The 16,507-nt window shown below is 54.3% G+C and overlaps 7 protein-coding genes; 2 read left to right on the top strand and 5 right to left on the bottom strand.

The window, feature by feature from the left end:
- The first annotated feature begins 67 nt into the window (after positions 1 to 67).
- CHC_T00005368001 (hypothetical protein) lies at positions 68 to 1,288 on the top strand. Its single transcript, XM_005717008.1, has one exon. The coding sequence runs from the start codon at positions 68 to 70 to the stop codon at positions 1,286 to 1,288; it is 1,221 nt and encodes a 406-aa protein (XP_005717065.1).
- Positions 1,289 to 1,653: 365 nt separating this feature from the next.
- On the bottom strand, positions 1,654 to 2,165 carry CHC_T00005367001 (hypothetical protein). XM_005717007.1 is given in 2 exon segments: positions 1,654 to 1,721; positions 1,722 to 2,165. The coding sequence occupies 1 exon segment, from the start codon at positions 2,163 to 2,165 to the stop codon at positions 1,722 to 1,724; it is 444 nt and encodes a 147-aa protein (XP_005717064.1). The 3' UTR covers positions 1,654 to 1,721.
- Positions 2,166 to 4,876: 2,711 nt separating this feature from the next.
- On the bottom strand, positions 4,877 to 5,854 carry CHC_T00005366001 (hypothetical protein). XM_005717006.1 is given in 2 exon segments: positions 4,877 to 5,230; positions 5,231 to 5,854. 1 exon segment carries the CDS (start codon positions 5,852 to 5,854, stop codon positions 5,231 to 5,233), a length of 624 nt encoding a protein of 207 aa, XP_005717063.1. The 3' UTR covers positions 4,877 to 5,230.
- Positions 5,855 to 6,346: 492 nt separating this feature from the next.
- On the bottom strand, positions 6,347 to 7,854 carry CHC_T00005365001 (hypothetical protein). XM_005717005.1 is given in 2 exon segments: positions 6,347 to 7,059; positions 7,060 to 7,854. The coding sequence occupies 1 exon segment, from the start codon at positions 7,852 to 7,854 to the stop codon at positions 7,060 to 7,062; it is 795 nt and encodes a 264-aa protein (XP_005717062.1). The 3' UTR covers positions 6,347 to 7,059.
- Positions 7,855 to 9,972: 2,118 nt separating this feature from the next.
- CHC_T00005364001 (hypothetical protein) lies at positions 9,973 to 10,770 on the top strand. XM_005717004.1 is given in 2 exon segments: positions 9,973 to 10,566; positions 10,567 to 10,770. The coding sequence occupies 1 exon segment, from the start codon at positions 9,973 to 9,975 to the stop codon at positions 10,564 to 10,566; it is 594 nt and encodes a 197-aa protein (XP_005717061.1). The 3' UTR covers positions 10,567 to 10,770.
- Positions 10,771 to 10,853: 83 nt separating this feature from the next.
- On the bottom strand, positions 10,854 to 13,019 carry CHC_T00005363001 (hypothetical protein). XM_005717003.1 is given in 2 exon segments: positions 10,854 to 12,824; positions 12,825 to 13,019. 1 exon segment carries the CDS (start codon positions 13,017 to 13,019, stop codon positions 12,825 to 12,827), a length of 195 nt encoding a protein of 64 aa, XP_005717060.1. The 3' UTR covers positions 10,854 to 12,824.
- Positions 13,020 to 13,128: 109 nt separating this feature from the next.
- CHC_T00005362001 (hypothetical protein) lies at positions 13,129 to 13,419 on the bottom strand. XM_005717002.1 is given in 2 exon segments: positions 13,129 to 13,176; positions 13,177 to 13,419. The coding sequence occupies 1 exon segment, from the start codon at positions 13,417 to 13,419 to the stop codon at positions 13,177 to 13,179; it is 243 nt and encodes an 80-aa protein (XP_005717059.1). The 3' UTR covers positions 13,129 to 13,176.
- Positions 13,420 to 16,507: the final 3,088 nt, after the last annotated feature.

The following is a 16,507-nucleotide window of genomic DNA, read 5'->3' as shown; positions in this document are numbered from 1 at the left end:
AGCCCTCCTCCCTCCCCCCCCCATCGCACCCCCAAATCCGATCACCCACACCTTCACCCACCGCGCCATGAACGCCCCAGCCTTCGTCCCCACGAACGCCCCGGCCCTCAACCCGTCCGCCTCGACGGTCCCCAGCCTCTCCGTGCGCCCGGCCGCGGCGGCCCCCGTGCTACCCCCGCGCGCCCCCGCGCTGGTATCCGCGCCTGCGCTACGGACGGACCTGCTGCCCGCGCGCGCGGCCGCGGGGCATCTCGGCGACGCGGCCGTGGGCAAGGGCACGGGCACCATCGTCGTGCTGTTCCGCTCCGATCTGCGCCTGGACGACCACCCGGCCCTGTCGCACGCCATCGAGGAGGCCGCCACCGTCGTCCCCGTCTACTGCTTCGATCCGCGCCACTTCGGCCGCACCGAGTACGGCTTCGAGAAGACCGGCCAGTACCGCGCAAAGTTCCTGCTGGAGAGCATCGCCGGCCTCCGCAAGTCGCTGCAGGAGAAGGGCGCCGATATCGTCGTCAGGCGCGGCAACCCCGAGGACGTCCTGCCCGACCTTTGCAAGAAGCTCGGCTCGAAGAGAGTCTTTGTGCATAAGGAGGTCACGTACGACGACCAGCAGGTCGAGGCCGCCCTGGCCACCGCCCTCAAGAAGCAGGGCGCCGAGCTCTCGTCCTTCTGGGCCAATACTTTGTATCACGAGGATGATTTGCCGTTTGATATCCGCACCATGCCCGATGTGTACTCGGACTTTCGCGAGTCTGTTGAGAAGCGCGGCAACATCCGCGTCCCGCTCCCCGCGCCCGACAGAATGCCCAACATGCCTAAAGGCCTGCGTCCAGGCAAGATCCCCACCCTGGAGGCCCTCGGCATTCGCACCAACATCGTCTACTCTACGCGGCCCCCGTCTGCTACGGGCGTCAGCGCTGTCACCGGCGGGGAGAAGGAGGCCCACCGGCGCGTCCAGGCCTACGTCGAGGAGACCAACCGCTTCGACGCCAAGCATAGCCCCAAGTCTGTCACACCCAAGAATTTGGGAGCCGACTTTTCCTGCCGCATCTCCCCATGGCTTGCGCTGGGCTGCGTTTCCCCACGGAGGATCTTTGACGAGATGAAGAAGGCCATCCGTAACCCCCAGGAGTTGATGAGGTCGTCCACATACTTTGAGCTCGTCTGGCGCGACTTTTTCCGATGCATCACTGCCAAATACTCGAGCAAGCGTGCATTGGCCAAGTCCTCCCGCTCAGGCATTGAGTCGGCACGGACCACACGCCGAGCATCACTTGTGGGGGCGTAACATCAGGGTGAGCACCAGGAGAGTTTATGTCAAATTAGGTGTTGACCGCGAGTCTGTTTTGGTAGAGCTGCCTTTTGTCTTTATATACTTTGCGCAAATTGCAAGGCTAGTTGTTAAGAGCTTGTGGTCCCTGTTGAGCAACCCGTGTGGCCGGACCGCGGCGGGTCGACGATGTTATGATATGGGAGGGGATAAAATAGGAACATTAATGTGTGTGTGTGTGTGTGTGTGTGTGTGTGTGTGTGTGTGTGTGTGTGTGTGCGCGCGTGTGTGTGCGTGTAGGAATTAACCAGGTAAACCCATGTCAAACTCTGGAGCACGCGTTTCATGGCCGACGGTCGAAACAGTGCTTCTCTTGCAACATGTGGCTTTTCATTATAGCATATATTTGCAACTTTAACTGGGTATTCGCACGTCTACTGCCACCAGCGCATCAACTATCAAGGTTCACGTATGTGCCGGTGAGCGCCCCATTTTCTAAATACATCGACAGACTCGGGTACATTTCCGGCACAATCGTGTTTTTCAAATAGCCGCTCTCAAAGCATCCTGCTGTGAGCAATAATGGAATGCGCCGATGCCATTTCCCGACGACAGCAGCTTCCAAGCGCTCCAGCAACGAGCTTGGCAACCTGGTAATCCTCACGCACGCCTTCATGTTCAAAAACGTTAAGCTCTGTAACCGCACACCGATATCCTCCGGTAATGCTTTGAGCAGCACGTTACAATCAATCTCCAGCCTGCGCAAGTTGCGCAACTCAAGCACGCACTTTGGCAGCGTCTCAAAATGATGATGCGAAATCCTGAGCTCCAGCAGCCCGCGGCACCTAGCCAGCGACCGCGGCAGCGTCGTGAGCGGGGGCGTGCTTGAAGACATACTGTTCTGCGAGCGCGACACATCCAAATACCGGAGCGCATGCATCTCGCATATGCTCGGCGGCAGGCCGTCCCCCTCCGGCGCCACGGTGAGCTTCTTAACTTCTGCCGTGAAGTCTGTGGGCATATACATGTGCCTCTCCGCGTGCTTGGACGAGCCGGCCCACATCTTCCACAGCGGGGACAGGTCCCTGCAGCGGCGGACCATGAGCTCGCGCATGCGCTCGCGGCTGGCGACGGACGCGGCGCCCAGGCCCGCGCGCCGCACGTTGTACAGGTCCGAGATGGAGAGCTGCTTGAGAATCATGTCCTGCAGCTCGAAGCTCAGGCTGTCCCAGCCCGGGAGGCGTTGGCGCGCGCGCCGCTGGCGACGCGCAAGCTCGGCGGCCGCGCGCGCCGCGCCCTTGCGCCCGCGTGCGCGCCGCTCCGTCCGGCTGATGCCCAGCTGACGGCGCACTTCGTGCTCCCGCTTCATGGCGAGGCTCAGCTTGGGGCGCAGGCGGGCCATGGCGAACACGAGGCGCGGAGGGCGAGGACGTGGCGGGATGCGTGCGGGGCTTGACGTGGAAGCGGGTTGCGGAGGGGTGACGGGTTGCTTGCGGAGTGGTGCGGTGTGTTGATGGTGTAGTTAACGGGGGCTGGTGGGTGATGGGACATCTGCTCGCAGTTTGTGAAGGCTGTCGTGCTGAGGGCTTTTGTGGACTGATTAAACCGAGGAAGGGGGTACTGGATGTCCAGGGAGGTTCAAGAGGACATTGGACGCATCGAAATTGGCCAAAATTTGGCATATTTGCGTTTTGGATAAGAATTCGTTCGTTTCTCTGTCCCCGATAGTGTGAGCGTTTGGTTTGCACAAGTCAGTTCCATGCCTCGCTTAAATGTCCTTTCCCCCCTGACTTTCTCCTTCAGGTAGCGCGACATGATTATTGACGTACTGTCGGTTACCTTGCCTGTGAAAAAAGGGCTCCTGCAACCGTCTTTTCTGTGAATGCAGAGCCACTGCGCCGCAGTCTCAACGCCAAGTATGTAGACGCACTGGCTTCGACGTTCAGATTCGGCAGGTCGTTGAAATGCAGGGATTCCAATATTAGTCCATGCGCCTTCTTCAGCAAAACGTGAGCGCCGTGACTCACACTGTGGCGTTCCATGCTCTGCGGGTGTCAAACCTGCATACTATAGAAGTGATATTTGTGGCATACCGTCCGGTGTCTGAGAAACAGTGATGCAGGCACTGAAAGTTGCAAAAACGCTATTTAGCAAGAAGCATTGCGCAGTCGCCATCAACGATAGACGGAAAACGGAAATACTGCTGTGCTGTTGCATATCGGCAAACGCAAGGCCCCGCTATTTACTGGAGACAAAAACTTTGATATGTACAGTAGGACCTGCGTGAATGAGGTGCATCGTACTTATGTCTTCATCATGCTCTGGTTTTATACGAAAGCTGTGAAGCAGAAACGAGAAACAATAGCGCGCGAAAGCATGTGGTATAGAAGACAAGGGCCTTGTCAATTCGGATGGCGGCGATGAAGCAGAAAGGGGATTAGGGGATTAGCCTTGAGGCATGCATCTACTGTAAAAGACGCCGACTTTTCGGATCACAGAACGTGAGGGTAATGGAGCGCGGCTGTGTGGACCACGGAATGGACGTCGGCGGCAAGACGACGCTAGTATCTATCGGACCATTGTTCTCGTATGAGGACATTATTCTTGACTTCCGCTTCCTCGACAAGAATGAAAAAGATACCCGTACCACCGTGCTTGAACTCTGACTTGGGGCCAGAAAGAAGTTTGTGAGAATTGCTTCTTCTTCTTGGTTGGTTTTAGATATGTCTGGAAGAGGGAGCTTTTTTAAACCACCTTAAAACCGCATGTAAAATAACTTGGAAACCAAAAATGCCATTTTAAAAAGGGAACTATGTACTCAATCTGCATTATATTCTTAATCGCTTCTGCATATTCAAAGCTGCTATCCCGGTGTTTTGCAAGATGGTATTGCGGAAAACAACTACCCAAGGGTACTGTATGTGAAGGAAATAGTGCTCAAGGTAGCTTTTTGAATGTTCAATTTAATTTATATATTTTTGCAAAAAAAATAGCTGTCCTCATATGAGGACAAGCGCCGATCGGATAGACACTACCCAAGGGATTGGTGAGCATACATTGCTGGCCACGCGCGCGTGCTGACACACCTGGACGCGATGCAATTTGCGCCACTGTCAGAGTCGCATTCAGGAGAATACGTCCCAATAATGGCCCTGGGTACCAGAGCCTGTGACCCAGAGCCATACAACTTTGGTCCCAACTACCAGGGCTCATGGCTCCGTAAAATCCTGGTTGACAATTGATTTTTCTGATATTCGCCTCAAACGGCACTCCCATTGGTCCCGGTGGTGGACCTTGTTGGATCCTGCAAGCAAGGCCTCAATGAAGGAATATTTCCATCCACCCTCGATCGGAGCTGTAATGCGATCCGGCATCTTTGAAAAGGTTGATGAATGCTTCTGAAGTTTCAAAGGTTCCCAAAGTGCTGCCGAAAGTTTGAGCAACTTTTTCTGCGAAACTCAGAAACATTCTGGAGACGTGCACCCTCGCATTAAAACGTTTGCGGAAATTTTAGGCGAAACTATAAACGTCCGTGCAAGTTTTGGAAAGACGTGGTCACAAGCATAACTGGACTTACAGTGACAGGTATTTCCCGTAGCGATTCCATCATGCTTCGTCCACTGTTGGCAGTGGCGCACCAATGATATTTAAACGATTAAAAATGCGCTACAACACGGCATACCAGGCGAGCTGAGTCATGGACCCAACACCAGGGGCAAAAATGAGACGGGGCCAGGGCCAGACGTCTCGGAGCGGATGACCGCGCAGGACCTATTCTCCTGATCGCGACTCTGTCAGGCCGGCGTCCTCCGCTGCGTCCCGGCAGTCACGATGCATTTTCATAATAAAAAAAGGGCAACGTTTGATTGCCCATGAATTGGAAAGCACACGTGTAGCACACGTGTACGACGGCATTCTCCCGACTGTCAGGCGCGCCATCACCATGTCTTTTACTTTCTTTTATTTTCTTTTAATTTCCGTCTTGTAAGGCACACGTGTGCGACTATACTCCCCGCTGCCTCCCACTTTAGGCACACCCAATCGCATGCCGTGAGCGCGCCCCCAAAAGAGTATCGCTCGCCACACAGCACCCATCGCCATCGCCGCCATGCTGCTCGGCGGCGCCCTGCTCGGCTTCCTCGCCCTGCGCGCCCTCAACCTCGGCATGTTCGCCTCCCCCTCCTCGCCCCTCCCCCTCCTCGCCCCTCCCCCTCCCCCTCCCCCTCCCCTCCCCACCACGCCCCCATCCCCCAACGCCACTACGTCGCCGCCGCCGTGTCCGGCCTCGCCTTCGGCGCCCTGGCCGTCTGCCTGCAGAAGCAGATGCTCATCTTCTCCACCGCCTACGCTGGCAGCTGCGCATGCATGTTCGGCATCGGCCAGCTCGCCGGCCACTTCCCGACCGCCCGCGAGATCGAGAGCGTCGAGAAGGGCGAGCTCCACGCCTGGGTCGTCTTCTATGTCGTCCTCACCGTCGCCTTGGGCACCGCCGCCATGTTCTTCCAGTTCTGGCTCGCCAGGGACAAGCCCATGCCCACCCGCGCCCCGCGCGACCGCCGCAGGAGGCGCAGGCCCGTGCGCCATGACCCGGACGACTGGAGTGACGACGATGATGACTGGGTGGATGAGGCCTACGTCGAGCGCATTCCACTCCCGCCGTCGAAGAACGAGTACGAGGCTAGGTCCGATTTGGCTAGGTCCGATTTGCAGAGCGACGCTGAGGGGGAGCCACACGACTACAAGGCAGATCGCATGCACGCACCGAGGAGGTCGCAGTACACGCATCAGAGCTGGAACGACGTCACACACGCTCCGAGCGCCTTCGAGGACAATGCCTCGCCGTTTAGCTCGGATCCCCCGTTCGCTGTGGTGGGGCAGGGGCAACGTGAGAAGCCGACCGAGGTCGGCTCCCCGGTTGTGCCCTCCCCTACGCGTGACCGGGAGCGTGAGCCGGAGCCGGAGCCGGAGCCGGTCGCGAAGCAGGTGGCGAAGCCGGAGCTGTTGCCGGAAACCATCGTCGCCATCGATGACACGGAGGACGTTTTCGGTGTGCCAAAGACGGACGAGCTTGCTGACTTGGGCGCTGGCGTTTATGAAGAAGGCGACAACAAGCTGGTGAGCGTCTCTCTGGAAAGTGATATTGAATCGCCGCACAAGCAATGACTGAGATCACTGTAGGGCAGCATGTAAAAATTGGCGTTACTGTTTTGAAAAGGGTATGCACGCATTGGTGCGTAATCTCTCCATTCTGAAATGCTTGCCTAACGTCGCGAGGCAGTGTACGGTATTCCTATATCTAGTGACAATGAACGACGTGCAGTGCAACACGGTAGATACGAGTAGCGCACATTACTGTGCACCCGCTTACAATGCCACTCATCAGTCTTACTTCACTGCACGGCATGGCGCTGTGGCGGAACATGACGCTCAAGTGACTCTCCTCTGCGAGAAACTTTGCTCTGTCCAGGCTCAACAGGATTCATTCATCCCATCATTTCAACGGTATATACCCACAAGTACGTACATAAGTCACGCGAGTTGCGTGTTGAGTACGTGCTGCTGTCACACGCACAGAAAGTCCCTTTTGCGATCTCCGAAGACAAGAACGACATCGTAGCCGCGAAGAGCAACACCTGGTTGCGGTTTCTGAAGACTGCGCGTCTGAAAAATAGCCCCAGGGTCCGTCACGACGTTTCCACTTGGAACAAATGTGTGGCTTAAAGGGGCTCTTGTTCCTTGGCATATCCCACAGTCTTTCCATCTATAACTTTGCTCTGGTTTCAAATTCTTTATGTGGCCTGTTCCAGCATCTTCTTTACGAACGCCTTCCACTCATCAGCAGGCATTGTATCGGCCTTTGCGATCGCAATCGACAGTAGTACAGTATGCTCCGTAGATGACGATTGAATCCAAACACGTCCGTTAACACCTACCGCGGACTGGAAAGGAATCTTCGCTCCAAGCGTGGTAAGCACCGGTCCATTCGGTACAAGTAAAGACCTCGCCAAACCAAGAGAGACCTGAATGACATTCCCCCCTTTCAGCTCTCCGTACAGTGCCTCCCCGCCGACCCATGATTTGTTGCTTCCTGGTTCGATGCACGACGCCTCAGCCTCCATATTTTTTGAGGCGCGCGTGATACGGCAATAGATCAGGGACCCAATATCGAGATGAGGCCTGTTCTTCTTGGTTGCGCCTTCAAAAGCAAGCGACGAAAGTGTGGCTGTATCGGTCCCGTTAATGTCAAGTCTTACGTCCTCGGAATGGCGCTCCTCCACAACCCCGATAACCATGTCTTCAAGTGCGGGGACGTAGCGCTTCTGATTGTTTTCGACCCAGGTCTTGTTCCGTCGTCCATCAAAGCACACTTTTCCGGCTTTCGATGATAGAAGGGAGGATCCGCGCTGCGTCACTCCAGAGCCGAGCCGCACAACTGCTCGCTTCTGATCCTGCGGCGACTGCAATCCATGCGGGGGAGTCGTATCAACAAGCTTCCCAATTTCTTCTCCAGGGAGGGCCAGAGTGCCCATTTCTTTCCCAAATTGCAGTCCTACTGGCGCAGCCCCGTTCTCTACTTTCGGCATCTTGCGCTTGAATCGTGAAGTGTCAGTGCGCTACAACCAGAATATGTGAAGATGAAGAGAATTCCCTACGACGACACGATTTAATAAAAACTCAAAATTTGTCGCACGCGCATGGGATTTTTCGATTTAGGACGGCGGGTCATTCTGGGATAGATCATTTACACGTCCTATCCCCAAAGTTGTAGGTTACAGTAAACTATTCCATGCTTCATAATTCCCTAAACATTCCGTCAAGACGTGTGGTTTGTTGAAGCTTGTTATCCCCATCCCCCAGATTTCCGATTTTGAAGCGCTGACCATCATCACCAAACTGGACGTGAACGAGATTCAGAACTACTGTGTGGGCCGGAGAGATGATAGTGTGTTGAATCCTTGTCCGTAGCAAAAAATATCGCTTTATGTGACGTAGATGTCATTCTGCTCCCCGAAACTTAGGAAGAGATGCAGAGTGGAGTAAGAATTTGTAAAGAAAAGTGTATTCTGCGGAATCCGCGTTTCCACAAAATCCTAGCTGCCCATGGAAACAGCCGGCAAAGACGAGGCAGCAAAGATGAGGACGGCAACCCCGAGGACTGGATGTGAGAAGCAAAACACTACAACTGAGCATAGCCCTATACGGTGGGATAGGGACGACACGGCCTTTAGAGAAGCGTTAGCTTTCCGTGCCCCGACAAAAGAGAATTTCGCACAACCTCATTCTCGAACTCTGCATTCTGCGAAAGAACGAATTGCGCCCCAACATTTAAAAATCTAGAACCGTATGACTCAAACCAGACTCGATATTGCCCTTTACTACCACCTTCGCCTATCAGGCTGTGGCGAGATGGACGACTCTACCATATCCATGTTCCAATTCAACGATGGCATGTTCGCAACATGCTCGACGGCCGCACTATCGTGAAGTGTATTTCAAATCGCAGCACTTGCTCACTCCCGCTAGCACTGCATCAATAAAGCCTATCCTGTACAGACCGGGACTGTGTTCTTGAAAACTACTACACATGTGATCGAGAAGAAGCGCCCCGAGCAAGGAAGAAGAGTCCTTTAACTCTATGCAGATACCCTAGCTGTTTGTCTTGCCGCTGTTTTACTTCATGTATTAGTATTACCAGTAGAGTATATTTCAAGATGTTGGGATCACACCGCGTACCCTTATTAGAACACAACAATGGGTAACTTGGAGATTAAAACAGAAACAGGGAGGTATTTTACGAGCAGCATGGCACCACGGACATAAGATACTCTGCGACCAACAGACCATCTGAGTGCTGGAAAGACAATACGCGTTTCCTTCTTATGCAGCATTGTTTGACATACGCATGCTTCACAAAAATATATATTATGTAGCCAAGGCGAGAAGGGCGTGTATGCTTACATCCACGGCCACGGCTTGGGCTACTATTGCCCTTCCTTTCACGTCACTCAGCTTCTCGACGTTCCCCAACCTGAACTTTTTCTGTAGCGTTCGGAGTCATCAACACAGCATTCACGAGGGAACTGTGCAATAGCTCAACGTCTCGCTGCATGTAGTCTGTACGACAAACGAAATGCTCATTTTTGGGGGGTTTGGGTGCAGACCACGACGGACTGAGAAAACTGGCATGATGCCGCGATTTAAATTGTTGCCGTAGATGAGTGGAGACACAGCGTGATTTCTACAGGATGCCTACCTCGTAGGGCCCAACCCGTGTGAAAAATTCCGTGCAACTCACTGCCTCTCCATCCGCGCTGCCGACTGAAGATGCCGTCAGCAAGACTTGACAAGAGTCGGAATGCGGTAACAAGCGTGCATGTTGCAAAGAAATTCCCACGTCCTCAACGAGTCAAAGAAACACAACACAACAGAGACGCTGACGTCTTCAGTCTCCGAATTTCTCCTCCCGCTGGGCCATCCCCATTGGCTGTACCCGCCCGGTCATTGTCACCGACGTACGACACATGTGCAGCAGCACCGCTAGCGGGCCTGCGAGGGGCGTGCACTGCTGCAAATCCGGCCAACCAGCGCGCGTCCAACAGCCACGAACTCTGGCACACCTCCAGCCCGAAAAATCTCTGGGTGCGTAGAAAAACTGCGTGGGAGAATCCCCCACCCCCGCGCCAGCTACCTGCACTTCCGTCATGGCCTTCTTAAGCAGCCCCGCCCTACGCATCCCGAGCCACACTGCGCACCGAGTAAGGCCCCTCATCACGCAGCGCCCGCCCATGCCGTTCTCGCTTCCGCGCTTCCGCATGTCGTCGTCGACGCCCACTGCGGGCACGCCCGGCACGGGCAAGATGCCTGCGGAGAAGGACGCTCGATCTATGACCGCCGACGATTGGCGCAAGGTCTTGTCGCGACAGGAGTTCAACATTCTCCGCGAGAAGGGTACTGAGCGCCCCGGCTCGGGCGAGTACGATGGCTTCTATCCCAAGGAGGGCCACTTTGCGTGTCGTGGGTGTGGTAACCCAATCTATTCGGCCGAGGCCAAGTTTCAGTCCGGCTGTGGGTGGCCTGCGTTCGATAAGTGTTACAAAGGTAGCATTCGCACCGAGACGGATGCCTCGCTTGGCATGAAGAGAGTGGAGATTATGTGTGGGGCTTGCGATGGCCATTTGGGTCATGTGTTCGAAGGGGAGGGGATGACGCCGACGAATGAACGGCACTGCGTGAACTCTGTTAGTATTAAGTTTGTTGACGGGAAGGTGGAGAAGGAGGAAGTCAAGGTCGTTTGAGAGGGAGGCGGTGCGATGTTCTGACGCTGTATGTATTTGTGGGTAAGTGAGAATCAGGTACTTGCCGTGATCATCATAATAAAGACATGGAGCCCAATTTGCTCGCACACCACGAAGTTGAAGTTGCCGATCTCTCATGTGAAATGATCAAGCATCATCTTCGTAGGGCCGGGCGATTAGGCTGATGCACTTCATTCCTGCACACCCTCACTTCCTGGCATTCGTATTAGCAAAATCAGCGTACGCATTCCAGATGGAGACACAGTGGCGAGTGGCAGCGGAAAAGGTAGCAAAGAATAATAGGCGATGGTTTACAATAAGGTTGTCCGTAAAAATAACGTGTTGTTTTTTTCCACTTGCCCACAAAGTCGCTGGACGTAAAGTAAACCCGAGATTGAAAAATTCCACGAGTTTTGCGGACTGACCTCCAGCAAGGTACCTGCCCGCAACAAACGCAAGTCTGGTACATAGTTGTGCCGCCCGACGGATCACGTGTACCTGCGCGAATACTCGCTGTAGCGAATATTGTAGCTCGCCTCAAGGATACAGTAGAATGGTTCTCAGTCGAGAGAGCGATGTGTTTCGTCTTCTTCACAGGCTGAGGGGGGCCGTTTGGAGAGGACCGCTTTTTAGAAGCTTCTACTTGTCTATCATTCGCGGTTGCTTCGACGACATCTGTGGCAGATCCTGTCGCGCTTTGATCCGTTGATGGACCGCGCAGATGAAGAGATACGGGCGTCCATGACGAAAACCGGTACGGCCCGTGCAGTCTGAGACTCCTTCGTGCTGATGAAAAGAGCGGAAAACCCACTTCGCTTTCCATCAAGACGGGTCGATCCGGCACTGTCGTGATCAGGCAGATGAGAAACTCGTGGAAAACTCACATGCCCCCAGTTTTCGGTATTCTGTGAGTTTTGCCAAACGCGTTGTCTGAAAATTTGCGTTTAGAGAATCCGAGCAAATACGCCACCAAATCACGCGTTTTCGTGACTTTACGGACAACCTCAATGAGACAACAGAAGGAAAAGATATTAGCGGTGAGGCAGCTTCATAATCCGCAGCAGCCATGAAATTACCGGAAGCTGTAGCAGACTCCTTTAATAATTCACCTCCTGCCTGACGCTGATTGCAGTTGCCGTCGAAGAATTGAGTGTGTGGCTGGATGTCACATCGGTAAGCGCCGTTGTACTCGTCTGAAAGCTGTGGAACAAACATGTACGGCCTCGGGGAGAGTAGCGTGGACATGGCATTGAAATGTCACGAGGTACCCCGGCGACATGATATATTTTCCTTCCGAACGGATACGGACGCAGCAAGAAGCGCGAGGCCGCCTGCGGCACTGACGCGAACCTGAAAGAGAGAAACAAACAGAAACGAGAGAAGAGCGCCGCCGGAAACAAGAAGTCGATGAAAACAGAAACAACCCATACGGGAAGTTCGATGGGGGGAAGAGGTGCTCTGCAAAACCTGGAGGCTAGTGCAATACCAGGGCAAAGCGCGGCGCCGCGACGAAGCAAGCTCCATCAAAAACGACGCCCCTCGAGAAAAATAGTTGTAACATAAAACGCGACTCCATGTGGAGACGCATCTAGCTGTTACACTAGATAAAACAGATACTACACTTAATCAAGGCTTTAACCAAGACAGTTAACCGGGAGAGGGGTAGATGGAGGAGCACCCGCACTATTTATACTGTTTCGGCGGTAGGTGTGACAGCGAAATACAGCGCATGAGGCGGGTGGGCGACGGCGGGCGGCGGAGCGGCGCGCTGATTGGCAAGGCAAGACTTGATCTGTTTCTAACCAGCTCAATTTTGCATTTGTACAAGAAATTGATCCAGAGACCGCCCCCTGGGAGGAGGTGCGCTCTCTCGCAAATGAGAACTCTCTCGCGTCTTTGCATACAGTGAAGCTATGCTGTAAGAAATATTGGCTATCAGAATGGAGCGGCAGTTACGTACAGTATCGTCTGAAGGGAAATACTGTATATGGGGAAAGGGCATGTGCAAAATTTGCAATTTAATTGCAGACTAGGGTTGGGGGCCTATCAATTTTCTCGCCTTCTCCAATGAGTTGCATCGACGTTTTGCAGGGAGAGATGGCATCTCCTGGCCACACGCAAAACCCCAGCCGCCATTTTGGCCGAGGACCGAACGGGCCTTCTAGAAGTCGGTTCGGTAAAAAGGTGATTCCGGGCAACGGCTCGCTGTCGTCGAGAGGGGGCGAGAAAGGCTTATTGAATTCATGCTTACGTAAACATCACTGAAACGGTTGCCAGTGCCCACCAAATCTGCAGGTCCCAGCTAAGTTGAGTCTGGTTTGTAAGAACGCGCACACGTTCAAGGTTTGTGCTGGCATGGAGTTGCAACCTGCCTTCCACCAAAATTGAGAGCAGTACGCAGAACCTTCAAAGAGCCTCTGGGCAGTTGCGCTGAGCAACTGCGCTATTGACATCACTGAGGGCATGGCGAAACACATAAACATCGTTTCGAAGGCAAACAGCCGTAATTTGCAACGACACCATCGCCATACCCTGCGACACCACGACACAAGCGCGAACAGATTTTCGATAAAGTCAAAATATATTTCATCCCTTCCTCCTACCCTACAATTAAGTACCTACACAAAGCCTACACGAAGCTATACATTCCCCCACTGCCACCACGTCACGGCAAAGCCCTGAGCACCATAGCCGGGTCAACATTGGGCGGCAGGCTCTCCAGAACCTGCTTCCTAGTCTCCTCCCTGAGTCGGTCATGGGCGCGATTGACGGCCGCAGCCACGAGCTCCTCGATAGCCTTGGGGCCCTCCTTCCCGATAGCCGGGTTGACGTGCAAGTCGACGATGCGACCATCGCCAGCCAGCACAGCGCGCACGAGCCCTTGTCCGGCCTCGCCCTGCACGCGCGTGGATGACAGCGCGCGGCCGGCCGACGACAGCGCGGCGCGCACGCCGTGCCGCGCGAGGGGGAACGCGAGGGTTGAGGGCGCCATGCTTGCTAGAGTCGTCGGGTGCTGGAGGTGCGGGAAGCGTGGGGTGCGTTCGGAAGATGAGGGCGGGCGAAGAGTTGGGTTGGAGGCGATGGGGCGATGCGGCAGAGCGTATGTGCAGAGGCGCGCTTAAGTAGCCCCGGGGCGGCCCGGCGGGGCACGAAAGACCGCCGGCAGTGATGATTTTCGGAAACATATCAAACTCTCAAAATATCGCGCCCAGCACGCGCGCCTGCCCCCCGTTGGGGGGCAGGGCCGCGAGCGGTGCGGCTGGCGCGCAGCGCGCGGGCGTGGCGAGCGGGTGAAGCGGGGCGCATGGGGGCAACGTGAGAAGCGGCGCGCAGGCCCGGGCAGTGGGGCGCAAGAGAGAGCTGCGAGGTAAGGCGATCTCAAGGGGCGCGCCCGGATCTCCCCCAATCACGCGAGACGCCCCAATCGGGCCCCGTGAGATTGCGCCGGCGCGTTGTTGTCGCGCCCTGCGTGCCTGCCGCTGCTAATATCCCCGACAAAGTTTTTGCCGCCGTACCGAAGCCTAGCGCCCAGTGTGCAGTGCCACGGGCGCTGCCCCGGTAGCGCGGCACCCTCGATGGAGAGGCATGGCTATTCATTCGCCCGCCGTTTGGAGGAATGCCTATCTGCGGTCCACACGACGTATGGACAGTCCACGGCGCTCCATTTCTAAACGCCCCGCAGCCCCGATCGGCTGGGGTATTCCGTTCCATGACCGACGGCTCGCAGGAAACTCCCGATGGCTTTCCTCCTGTCATTGTCGTGGCCCGTTCGGGCTATTACGCCAAGTCCTAGTGCGGATTCAGCCCAGCAGCCCCAGCTCGAACATCCTTTTTCTCGCAAGCTGATTGTAGGAAACGGGTTTTCTGCAAAAGGACTAGCTCATCACTAATGCGGTTTCACGCCAATCGCTTGGTGGTGTCTGTCTCTCTCGCATTCCTAGAACTGTGCAACAGACTAGGTTGTGACAGGTTCAAGCGCGATTTTTTCGTACTGTAACAAAAGAAATTGACACACTCCCCAGTTGGAAGCACCCATCCCTCAGACAGGCAGGCTTGAACTTCACACATGTCCTGCATGTCCACAATGCGGGTCAGCTTCTCAGAGGCTCTCGGAGTTAATCCCTAATATCAAAAAGGCGAGGCTCGACCTCGAAAGCAGACTCGCGACACAGATGAGGAGTCCCACAGGTAAATTAATGAGGGAGGAATACTTCTTGCAGCCCGCCACGTGTCACTTGCGGTGTGGGGAGTGCGAGTCAGACCGCCTTCTGTTGGCCACTGCGGAAAATGCTCCGCCCTAGATCTGGGGAGCCACATCTAGGGCACCACCCGAAATTGGGACAACGCAGAGGTTGCAGAGCTCCTTGTTTCGTGGCCACGTCGCGCGTACCGGGGTAGCACCCTCATGAGGGGCGTGCCTACCGTGTGCACGGAAATGATTCACATGAACACATCGTTCTTCACATTTCTCGCTATGTCCGTGAAACCTTCGCCACTGCACCCTACCGTACTACTGTACCCAAGGGTAATTTAGCCCTAGAGGAAACAGAAAATGAAGAAATCCTTCTCTAGTTTTGTTAGAATTTGTATTCAATTCAATTTCGTGCCCTTTTAAATACAGCAGTATGAGTAGCACTGTGCACAGCAGTGCAGCAATGCGTAGCAGTGCTTGTCCGAGCAGTAGTCTCTGTTCTCGCAGTTTCGACGCAAAAGAACAGCAACCAAAATAACAGTCTGCTCGAACCCGCTCACCGTCCTGGGATGGGAGTGCTCAGTAGCAGAGGGGGACTGTTGCCTGAAAATGCGGTAAGCCATATGTTGTCTCGTGACGATGATGAACCTAAAGACCACAACGTGATACCTGTTCTTTGTGAGCTTGGACTTCAGTTCACACATTCATTAGCAAGCGATTCGTCATTGCGTGCCATTGCGAAGATGGAACTGGAAATGTGTGGGTGTTTGTCGATGAACAACCGTTCATGCGCTTCTCACGCCTGGCGATGAACCTTATAGCATACTCGCCAGCGATTTGTCGTTCACCGCTAGCTTCACCGCTAGCTTCGATGAGTTGTGTTACGTGTGAGATTTATATAAAGTCACAGGGAAAAGGACAGGGAACTCGGTGAACCTCGCTGAGAAACGGTCCGATACATGAGCTCTCTAGTTTTCGACATATCGACACGATTACACGCTAAGCATTCTCGGAAGGACTTTGTGTGCACCTAACATCTTTGCCGGAGGATTCGGAAAGGGCACGACTCAGGAATCCCTTAGAACTTTTCCTTTATGTGGATTCACCGCAAATAGACAAGAGTCAATTTTTCTGGCGTTTGGACTCACTTGCTACAGTTTCGTGTCCATTTACATAGCATGACTTGCACTATACACAGCAGTTTTTAACAGAGAAGTGCTCTGTCTCGGTTCTCGTCGTTCGAGGCAGCAGAACAAAAACAACTGTAAGCGCCTACTCCTTGCGTTTGCGCTTTCCAGGACAGGAGCACCCAGTAGCACATACAAACTTAGTCACTTGGAAATGCAGTATGTGAGCCATATGTGTCTCGCGATGCTGACATACTGCAAGACTGCAATTCGTGTGATCTGTTCTTTGAGAGCGTGACTTCAATTCTCACACTTATCACGCATAAATGCCTCCTTTCGTAAGTGGAGACCAACTATTGTGCCTCTGCTTCCCGCATGGTCGACCCTCTCCCTGTCGCCTCATGTCCTCTTGAATGCCTTAAGTTGTAAATTCCGTATAATACCAAATCGGTACTGTTTGGAACTTTTGAACTGACAGCATCGATGCATACCATACTGGAACGTATAAACATGTCAGTGTCGAACAAAAAAGGAGAGCCCCCGCCCTCAATAACTTCTCCATGCGACTTCAGCTTGTCATTGAGCCACCCCGGTAGGCGGGCTGCCCGGAAAAGTCGCGTCC

The sequence above is a fragment of the Chondrus crispus genome, genomic scaffold, assembly GCF_000350225.1.
Source record: "Chondrus crispus Stackhouse genomic scaffold, scaffold_288, whole genome shotgun sequence".
Taxonomy (NCBI): domain Eukaryota; phylum Rhodophyta; class Florideophyceae; order Gigartinales; family Gigartinaceae; genus Chondrus; species Chondrus crispus.
Note: the sequence above shows the minus strand (reverse complement) of the source record. Positions and strands in the feature narration are given on the sequence as shown.

Bases quoted from the DNA above. Each gene is read 5' to 3' on its own strand.
- CHC_T00005368001 (XM_005717008.1), top strand. From the start codon at position 68: ATGAACGCCCCAGCCTTCGTCCCCACGAACGCCCCGGCCCTCAACCCG.
- CHC_T00005367001 (XM_005717007.1), bottom strand. From the start codon at position 2,165: ATGTCTTCAAGCACGCCCCCGCTCACGACGCTGCCGCGGTCGCTGGCT.
- CHC_T00005366001 (XM_005717006.1), bottom strand. From the start codon at position 5,854: ATGGCGCACGGGCCTGCGCCTCCTGCGGCGGTCGCGCGGGGCGCGGGT.
- CHC_T00005365001 (XM_005717005.1), bottom strand. From the start codon at position 7,854: ATGCCGAAAGTAGAGAACGGGGCTGCGCCAGTAGGACTGCAATTTGGG.
- CHC_T00005364001 (XM_005717004.1), top strand. From the start codon at position 9,973: ATGGCCTTCTTAAGCAGCCCCGCCCTACGCATCCCGAGCCACACTGCG.
- CHC_T00005363001 (XM_005717003.1), bottom strand. From the start codon at position 13,019: ATGTCAATAGCGCAGTTGCTCAGCGCAACTGCCCAGAGGCTCTTTGAA.
- CHC_T00005362001 (XM_005717002.1), bottom strand. From the start codon at position 13,419: ATGGTCGCATCGTCGACTTGCACGTCAACCCGGCTATCGGGAAGGAGG.